Source organism: Rhopilema esculentum, chromosome 4 (genome assembly GCF_057945365.1).
Source record: "Rhopilema esculentum isolate cy_ngs chromosome 4, ASM5794536v1, whole genome shotgun sequence".
NCBI lineage: Eukaryota > Metazoa > Cnidaria > Scyphozoa > Rhizostomeae > Rhizostomatidae > Rhopilema > Rhopilema esculentum.
In genome coordinates, this window is record NC_142818.1 from 5,787,169 (window position 1) to 5,798,010 (window position 10,842).

A 10,842-nucleotide genomic window follows, 5' to 3' on the forward strand; every position below is an offset into this window, starting at 1 on the left:
AATAGAGATAAACTTGACTGGTTTCTCTTGGTCTTCAGTTTTTTGGAACATCTAGCTCCTCGTCTAAACGAGCTTCTTCCAAGATCGAATCAACTAGTTTTTTACTGGTATGAAAGGTTGCATTCTCATTGCTAGGTGTAAAGTTTTCCAAATTATTTGAATAGTGATCATTTTCTTGTTGCAGCATGTCCGTTTTGATCAAGTAAAGTATTCGAACGTTTTTCACTTCCTAAGATATTTTAAATGTAAAGAACTGCATATTTCATAGTTAAGAAATATGCATGCATTATGACGATAGTATAACAGTAATATTTAAACTATATTGAGAAGTCTAGAGAATGAACAGCCACCATCGCAATTTCAGCAATCAAAATAGCTGCAATTTTAGTAACCATCGTCCCAAAAATTTTCCCCGGGCCCCTTAGAAGGGTCGCCTCCAGTGTGCCTTGCTTTTATCTTTCGTTTTGACCCGGGACCCAGAAATCCTTTCCACGACCCTGCTGAGCCCTTACAAATATGGTAAAAGTAAGGATTGATTTCTTTCACTTATATTGCACTTAAATTTATGAATTATTGTTAATATTGGAAATATAAGCCGTCATTCGCAAATTCCAAGCATTTACAGTTGCGGTGCTTGCTGCGGTATTTTAGGTCTCGTCGAAATTCCAGAAAATTATTATTGATCTGTTTTGAAACGGATCCAACAACAATGTTTAGCCGCTCAATGCATAATTTCCTTAACATATTTGTACAAAGATGTGATTTTGTTGCTTTTTTTTTCTTCTTTTACATAAACTGCTATGAAATATCTAGGCCTTAGTCTAGAAAAAGCCGAAAATTGGTCATAATTCAAGGCTTGGATATTCTTTACATTATTTCAATATAGCAGCCAATTTTTATTTGATATAATTATTGATGTTTTGTTAGACTATTTCAAAACCACACTTGTTGCCTGCAATTATTCATCAGCACAATGCGTCTCTCCCCCATATCTTTAGGCCTATAAAATACTTTCGGGTACATTTTCACGACAAAGGTTACCAATTTTGCCTTATCGAGAAAAAAGAAATAAAATCTATATAATATTTCATTTTTCACAAATTCAATTTGACAAACAAAACATAAAGAAATTGCATTTTCCCACTCATGCCATTTAGGTTCTGAACGACAAATAGAAAACTTCAAGAATTATATATTTAAAATTTTCCTAATTTAAATGAAGATGAAGTTGCAAGCACATATTTTTCAACTTATAAAAACACGACAGCCTTCTGCTATATTCCCCCTGTAACTGCGTAAACTAACAGATCCATACTTTTTAAAATTATGTTTCAGAACCCCAAAGATTGTGATGTGTTGTTGATTTATATCTCCTCTAACTACCTGCATCAGAAAAGGCACTGAAATAGTTGTGAGCCACGAGAAAATCATTCATTAAAACAAGCAATTTTCCATACTGAACCCTATTCCAGCTCGCTTTTTGCAATAAAAAATTTGCCCCACTCAGCAGTACGCAGCATGACCCAGGTTAGACATCTAGCGCCTTTTGCGCTTCTATCAGCTGTGCTTTTTCATACCGAGGCCGTGAATTGTTGTATTGAACTGAATTGAAGGAGTTTAACGCTAGAGCCGGACGGAGAAGAAATAGTGTCATTTTTGTTTTAACTGTTGTTTCCCTTAGCTCTTGTATATGACATCGAAAAAACACACTTGAGTGGAAACAGAACTAAGATGTTTATCCCTGCTGCTGGTAAAGACACGAGTAGCTTTTTATGGCAAGATTTCGTGCTTGTACTCGTAAGAGGATTTCCACTATTTTTATAGTGACGTCTTTGATAATGTTCAAAATTGCAACTTTAAACCGCTTTGAGCAAATTATGAAGATTTGTAACATCCCGACTTTCAAAATTTCATGCAATTTATGTATTTTATTGGAATCATTTCTATCACATTGTGATTGTTTCAAAGCTAGTATAGACCGGGGGATACCCTTGGGTTGGGTCATTGAAGTTTAGTTGTTAACCTGTCAATCAAGTATAACTCAACTGTTCAAAGTAATTAGCCCCTGTACAATTTGATAAACAGCATGTAATCGAATGAATGTAAAATGACAGCTCTAACAGGAACAGACTCTGCAGAAGTCATTGCTTCTGTCATTGTTCAGAGTCCTCTTGATTTTCTTTACTTAGTTGTTCTTTCAATGCAGGTTTTTTCGGATGGTCTTAAGATACTGACGTTGGACTAGGGGAGGTTGTATTGGAAAATCTTCAGAGGGTAGAATCTATGTCAATTAGGCCAGAGATATGCAGCGTAATATAGCTATCTTAACACTTCTGCAAATAATTGCCATTATCTGCCTATGTAAGACCATTGAAACAGCTACTTAGAATTCTGGCAGGAAACTTGCCATGTTATTTTGTGACATAGAAGTTGACAACCTCTCTGCATTGTAGGCACTGCTCTTAGACTATTTGCTGAAAGGGGCATAGCCACCCAAAAAGACAATGTAATGATCATATTCTGACATAGATTTGGGCATATAATTTGATTTTGAATGTTAATTGGACATAGAAGGGGGGTGTTTCCAAGATCTTGGGGTTTGAGGAGGACATTTCATGATTGGAGGAAAATATCAGATAGCCATGTCTGAAGCAGTTTATTTGCAAGCATATGCAATGTATTCCCATGGGATGACATGAAATGTATAAGCCACTTTTGACTGGTCAACTTCTACATCAGATTGATAGTTTTAGAAGTAAATATCAATTAAGTAACTTTTGCACTAACTAAGACTAATAAAGATTGACATTTGTGAGTCTAAAATGAATGATGCAGTCACAAAATACCTTTTTATTCTTCTAAACAACGCCAAAATTCACCTCTTTTTCTACTCTTAACTTTCCCAAATGTTTATTTATGCTAGAAGGAAATAAATTTAGACCTTTTAGAGAGTTATTTCCTCGCTTATAAAAGGAATTTAAATAAGGTTAATATTGAAAATGGAAATTTAACAGATCTCAGATGACTTTTTATGCTCTTTAATCACTCCAAATTCAATAAATATACAAAGAGTTAATGTTTCGTTTGTATGTCGTCCATGTGTAATTTTCATAATAGAGTAAGTATAATTTTCTTGTAGTCCTTCACTGTTTTCATGAAAATTTTCACCAAAGAGCTCTAAACCTTCTCTCATTTGCAAAATTTTTATCCCTATAGGTGATCATAACTCACAGCCTTGCATGTAGAGTTTACATAACATTGTTTTAGTTGCCTAAAATACGAGGAAATGGCCAAGACTTTCTTGCTCTACCTTTCAAAGACTTTTTAAGCTCACTTTTTACTCTAGACTTTAAATGGCTGTTAAACTGCATGCCATATCATAAATTCATATGACCATTTTTAAAAAAACAATGAACAATAATACCTCAATGGTCAAAAGAGCCTTGTGAGGTAAGCTAAGTAAAAGAGAACCTTGAATTACAATTGTGGTATATATCCATATCCACATTGAGACTTTTCTATAAAAGGTTGAAGAGAAATCCAGTGAAACTGAGTTGTGAGATACTCAATTTTATGATTGCTATTATACATTTAAAACTGTTTAGAGGTTGAAGTGAAATTCCTGTATAGACTGAAAGATGCATAAGGTTTTTTCAATATAATGAGATTTTTGATATTTTCAATTCATGAAATTTTTTTTAACAATTTGTTTAATTTTTTAGCCTGCTATTTCTATTGGTGGTGTTGGACAACTTGCAATTGATCTGCTTCTGTACAACATTCCAGACACTGAAAGAGTCGGGTATTTTCATGAAAACTGTTTTGTACCAGTAGTTGGACCAGACCCATTTGAAACAGAAAAAAGGCCAGCTCGGACCATTTGTACAAGTTGTGAAGGTACAGTTATTTAATAACTGGTATTCCTGTATGTTAAAAGAGATTTAAAATTTGCGAGATCTATTGTTTTATATGTCACTTTTTGTTAATGTTTCACATTCACACAGAATTTATGAAATAGAATTTGAAAGATGCCAGTTGTTGTGTCAAATAAAGCTTTATCCACTTAACCTTAATCCACATGTATCTGCATTGCATGATTCTGTGTGACTGAAATGTTATTGCCTTTTTCTAATATTGGAATTAATTAAAAATTTTCTAAAGCAAATTGAATTAGTCAATAGGCGACTTAAAAATATCTCATGGCAAGATGAAGATGTCCAGTCAAATAGTTTTCAAAAGCTCTGATTCGCAATGTCTCCATTGTATTTCATTAATACTTGTAAGTCATTGCTTTTTATGATCTTGAACAATGGTTTTCATGTCTCAATGAAAATGATAATAATTATAACAGTTGAATGCTTTATTAGGATAGGATGGTATATTAATAGTACATTTATCAGTACTAGATATACTGTTATCATTAGGGTCGTGATACTAAAGCATATATTTGATAATAAAAGATCTTACAAAAGTATATTAAGATCCAGTCCAATCCAAAAATAAAGATAATAAAAATAGCAACACATTGTGAAATGATTTTCTAAAAATCATGTAAAAGAAGACTTGATTCAATTTTTCTGGCACTTAGTGGCAAGTCATTATATTTTGCCGACCAAATTCTGTTTTACTTGATGTTGGTCGCTTCTGGTATTTTTCCCATCAGCGAAACATTTTGGATTTTACAATTATTTTCTCTAATGATTTAAATGCAGATATATAAGCTTTCATTTTTAGTCTTTCAAAGTCAGTCAAAGAAGTTAGTAATCATACAACAAAGATCACCATTTATAAAGGTTTGATTTTGAGAAGAACTTCTACATGTATTCTTAGCATTTTTGTTGCGTATAATCGTTATTTTCAAAAATAGCATGCAGTTTTCAATTGTTCAAAATATAGGGAAATGGTAAGATTATGCATTCAGATGTGCTTAGCAAACTGCCAAAAAGTAAAACTGTCCATGCCTGAATACTTTGTCTTAATACATCAGTCAAAACAACTTGTAAAACATTCAAAAAGTATTCCTAAAAACAATTGATTATAAAGAATAACTTGGTATATTATTTGAAATTGTATGCCATGTTGCAAAAACCACTCTTTATAAAGTTGGGTGTATGGAAAAGCATTAATTGGGGAAACTATGTCATTTTCTATGCCTTAAATAATAATCACAATGATTTAAAAAACTGTTGAATTAACCTAAAGACTGATTTTTATTTTTAATCTGACTCTTCAAAAGTTAAAACAAATCTTTGGTGCCTAAATTGTAGGGTAGAATTCCTGCCTTCAGAAGACAGTTAGTGCAATGGATAGAAAAATTCAATTTCAAACACACTATCATTGTTGGAAGCTGCAGCTCCCATATCCAAGATGATGTGGATTTGACAGTGTAAGTGCATGCTATACACAGAACTAATCATATAAAATTAGGAAAAATAACTCTTCAAGTTTCTTTTGTTTCATACATTCTTTTTCTCTGGCTTGATAATACACCTTTTGGCTGCCAGCTCATAGGATACTCACGTTTTCTTGATATTGTTCACCTTGATATGAATAATATCTTAATCTTGATTTGATATTACACTTTTGCGACATGTCAATATTGTTTAAAAATAGGCAAAAATCATTAATATTCTTACATTTACTATTTTCACCATCAAACCTTGATAAATTTTCCAACATATTCCAGTTAAAAAGTCATCTTTTAACTTTTATGAAACTTGCTATGGCCACTTGAATTTTAGTTCGATATAATTTTTTGCTGCGGTGCTGCCATTTCTGTTTCAGCCTGTGCAATACTTTTGCTCACTAAGTGTATATAACTGGCTGACCTAAGTTTTTTATGTTTTAATTGACTTGTTTTCATTTTTGAAGCTTTTTTGTAGGCCTACCCAGCAAATTATGTTTCTGGCCTCAAATAAAGACAATTTATTAGAAGAAGTGCTTATAGAGAAACTAAGTTGGACAGTATTTAGCCACAAAAAGCCATCACTGGGGGCTGAAGGTGAAATCATTTTTTCTGTTACAAATTATATCAAACCATTATTGTAAAATTGTAACTAGCTCATTTACTTATTTATGTTTGTTAATTTTAGTATTATTAATTGTTGTCAAAAGTCGTCAAAATTTTTGTTAATGTTATCTCACAATAGTTTGATGAGAAGAGGTTGCCTTTTTGTTTTTTATTGCCTTTATTTTACGCTCATTTGTACCAAACAATTAGCAAATTAACTGGAAGTTTACCCTGCTGCATAAATATGCACCAACTGCATGTATTTTATAGATGTCTTGAAGATAATAAAATAAGTTAGTACAACAAAGTAACATGTTTTAGTTGGTGATATTATCTATATGTATATATTTACTTTACGGTCTCTGCACTTTTTTAATTCATCTTTTTTTCAATGATTTTGAACCATTTTCTTTGTTCTTCCAGATCTTAAGAGTGAGATATTCATTCCTGGAGGCGGTATTGTCAAAACACTGTATGAAGACTGGTCAGTAGAATCACATCGTTTTGATGTTGTTTTGGTGGAGATAAGCTTTTCACCCTTCTCTGATTTATGACAGGGCCACTAAATTGACATTAGGGCCATAACCAAAGGATCTTAGAAAAATTGAGATAAAGTATATATAATACGTTACTTTTTTATATAATTATTCTTTATTTTTCTACTGTTTTTTCAATTGCATAAATAACTTTGAATTATCATTAATTATTTCCAGTTGCAAAAATGGTCTTTCTTCAATTGCCTTACTGGTGTTCAGTAGCGATGGTAATGCAACAACTGATGCTGTTACTGTTGTCAATGGTTTTGATAGATTATTGCCATTTATATCATCTAAAGAGTCTTTTTCTCCAGGTAAGCTAAATAAGCACTCTTTTAAGTTGAAATCTAGATCAGTGGCGGACACTTGGGGGGGCGAGGGGGGGCGACCGCCCCCCCAATACTTTAGAGAACAATGGTCTTTTGTTCTAAAACAATAGGAAATGTGACGTCATCTTATTAAAACAATAGGCTTGCCCCCCCAATATTTGACCAAGTGTCCGCCATTGATCTAGATACTGAATCTGTTTGAGGGAACAAAGGTACTATAGAGTAGTTTCCACGTTACAGAAGGCTTAGTTAGTATTTTTCGTGTTTTCACACTCAATAAACATCTTTGTGATAAAAATAAAGATCTTCGGCATTTGTTATTGAAAAAAGAGAGAATGCAGTTTTGAGCCTGAGCTTTCCTAAGCTGTAACACTGATATAAAATTGCCTTTAATTAAAGAAAGGAATGATTTGCTGCATTAAAAATTATTACTATGAAATAGTTTTTAATAAATTTTGAATACTTGCTTTGCTTTGAAATAATTTTCTTGTAGGTTTTCTTATTAAGACAATTAAATGCTTTAAAGCTGTCTTGTAAGGAATTTATATTTTAATAAGAATCTACTTAAGGAAAGTCGCAAAGTTTTGTCAGCTTAAAACAGATCTAGATTAAATGATTAATTTAGTTTTTTAAATGCCAGTAAGCGTAAACAGTTGTTTTGGCGTCTCGAAACACACATATATAAAAGCCTAGCGCTTTTATCACTATTAAGCCCGATCTCCAGTGAGAAAAAACTCAGCGAAATGCGAAAAAGTTCGCGCGAAAAACGTCTTAGGCATGCGCAGTGATCTTTTGCTGGGATTTCTCGCGAAGAATCTCTATGCGAAAAAAGTTAAAACGAGTTTAACTTTTTTCGTTTTTCGCTTGCGAAATCCTTCAACAGCCAATCATATTCCGTATTTCTTTGTCACGCTTCCAAACTTTACATTCCAATATCGTGAGGTCAACAAAAGCATTCAAAGGCATTTGTCGCGTGAAGTATTTCGCAGCGAAATTTCGCAAGACTTTTTTCACTTGAGATTGGGCTTTAAGTGCCATTTTGGTGTTATATTGTTGAGAACTAAGTGTCTTGTTTAGGTTTCTGTATCAAATTTGATCTGGTCAGTTTGATATTTGAAAAGGTAACAAGAGGGGGGGGGGAGCATTTTAACCTTATCCGGCGAAAAAGCACTAGTAAGAATGTTATTTTCTTTTAATTCCGTTCCGATGTTGTATCTACCTTGGATACTTTGTACAACTTCCTGCCCAAGTTTTCCTTGTTACGTCATTTTTTCGGGGAGTGTCTGATTGCTAACATGGGTTATCCCTTTCAATAGCAGCATTTTATTTTATTACCATTAATGCTTTCCTCTGCTAACACATCTTTGTATTCATGAAAGTGATTGTATTTTTTGTTTTTTATCATAGTGAGCTTTTCCCTGTTTAAACAATAATGTATTTTTTGCTTTTAAGGTTCATGGAAATTTCCTGATTCTTGGAACAGGTTGCAGAATCTTACTGCTATTCCCAAGATATATTGACAGTGCTCCTACCAGTGGCATAAACCCTGACATCACTGGTTATTTAATGACGTCATGTACATTTAAAGCGTAGTTTGTCGTCAAGGATGAAGATGCAAATACAAACCAAGTAGTTTCTTTGTTGGCTGTGACAAAGTGTTTTCAAAGTCTAACGTTTCTACATTATTGATAGCGTACCGCTTGCACAACCTAATTCTTTCATCACAACAGTTTTGCATTTTCCTTACTGCTCTTGATGCCTAACATGCTGATAACATCTAATCCCTGTCTTAATTCTACACGTTTTTTCGAGTTTCTTTCTTTTCACAAGCAATTAATTTGAATAATGCATGTCCTTCCTCGTACAAATTGCGTACATTTGCAAATTCTGTCTATCAGTTTGCAAAATTCTTGTTCAAAGTCACGTAAATCTGACCACAATTTCGAAATAGCTATATCTCTCAGTCTGAAATAGCTACCACGTCCTTCGCTTTACTGAATATTCAAAAATTTGCTTTTGTTCCAAGTGACCTCAAGTCCTGCTTATTTTCTTCGTTATTAGACTTATAGCCGCCCTTTCTGTCAGACAGGCTCTTCTAATCAGGCTGAAAGAAACATTTTGATGTGATATTTATAATATAAGTTATGGTATCTTTTATCATAAAAAATTCCAACTTGTTCTTGACTGACGAATATTTTGATTTGAAAGTAGTTTGTAGCTTTGTTAATTATGAAGAGAACCCCGGTAAATAATTAGTTGTCGAATAGGTGGCAGCTAAGCAATTTTCCGGAAAGGGTCGGCACATGCCATTTGCTCATTTGAGAACGCATAAAGTCGTTAGAAAACCAGAGTTCCTTGAGACATGCAAGATGTCGGTGTTACTTTCAAGATAATTCCCTTTTGTGGTGGTTCCAAATGAGAAACAACTTGTTTAGTTTAATTTGCAATGTATTTTAACGTGCAAGTTGTTATTTCAAACTAGAGTTCAAATAGACAAGAAAACTGGGTGACAATTACAACCAGTTTTTCGACTGCTTTCTAGGGTTGCTCAAAACTCCGCAGTATGATTTATCTTCGAAGATCAGGTACTGTTACTCCAAGGAAATAAGCAAGCATTCCGCATCTTTTTTAGGTTTCGAGTAACGAAAATATCATCAGAAATCGGTAAATGCGGTTGACATAACAGCCATTACTCTTAAAGGGTGTGCAAAATCTGGGCTTGGCTCGTTACCGTTTAAGAAAAGGAATAAAAAGTGTGACCAAGCTCGCTAAATTGACACTGGTAGTATTTTCACTGAAAATAGTTTTTAACCACTTGTCGATAAAATTCTTGCAAAATAAGGCAAATGTGATTTGTATGTAGTTAAATTAACGAAAACATGTATATTGCCACGGGATACTTGTTCCAACTTCCAAGAGGTCCCTTGCCATCAACTGAAACAACAGCTAAACCATAAATTTGATATAAGTTATCATCTGAAATGATACATTAAATGTCCCGAAATTATCTAGGAAAGTAACGTAAGTGTCATCAAGTGTATCCTTTGATACCTGGGCTCAGTGGCGGACTGGCTACCTTTCAACCCACCGGGAAAAGCAACAAAAAGGGCGCCAATAAGTGGTGGCGCTAGAAGTTCTCCGACGGAAGGGCTTGACCTTCCGACAGGGTGCTAGGCAATTGGAGAGAAATTATGGACGCACAAACATTACGATTATGACAGGACATACATTTAACAAACAATAAAGAGCAGCTACCTAGAGCGAGATTAATATTTTTACAGGGACTAGCTTTTATAACAAAATGTCCCTGAAAAGACAAAGGACATATATTGAGAAAGTTTTGTAGATTATTTTCCGTGATTTCTCTAAATTCTCAACGTTCTAAACTTTTCTGAGCAATAAAAAAGGACGTCATTTATTCATTAAACAGAATAGGAACAATTTTTACTTAGGTAGGTTAAGTCTTTGCTAGCTTGCAGATTATTGCTCGTGTCGCAATAAGTAAGTACACAAATGGTACTTCCTGAGGCCGCACCATGGTTGCCGCCAAAGGTGAGAAAATTTTCGAATTTTAATAATTCCAGTTCGATGGAGAATGCACTCATTGAATCAATTCTTTCTTCCTTTATAATACAACCTTACTCTAAGAATCATTATCCACATGACGAACGCTGTTGGATGGTTTTTATCGACTTTCTGGAAATCATTCTCGTAATTCGTATACCCAAACCTGAAGCATTTTAAAGTGGAGTCAACACAGGGATATGCACATATTACGTAATCAAAATTAGGCAATATGGAAAATCTCCTTCTCCCTAAATTATTATTATTTTAACAAAATTTGAAAATTGGCCATAATAATGACCGTAAACGTTTATGTCAATCCAGCCATCTTTGAGTACAAAATATGTGAACGTTCCCATGCACAATTGCCAACACATCGATCATTTTATCCAACGCTAAATTA

The 10,842-nt window shown here is 33.7% G+C and overlaps 1 protein-coding gene across 1 annotated transcript; it reads left to right on the forward strand.

The window, feature by feature from the left end:
• The first annotated feature begins 1,247 nt into the window (after positions 1-1,247).
• LOC135690558 (proteasome assembly chaperone 2) lies at positions 1,248-8,668 on the forward strand. The gene is made up of 8 exons (XM_065208147.2): positions 1,248-1,797; positions 3,723-3,897; positions 4,735-4,793; positions 5,268-5,386; positions 5,883-6,001; positions 6,434-6,494; positions 6,724-6,860; positions 8,328-8,668. The coding sequence occupies exons 1-8, from the start codon at positions 1,732-1,734 to the stop codon at positions 8,393-8,395; spliced, it is 804 nt and encodes a 267-aa protein (XP_065064219.2). The 5' UTR covers positions 1,248-1,731; the 3' UTR covers positions 8,396-8,668.
• The last annotated feature ends 2,174 nt before the right edge of the window (positions 8,669-10,842 follow it).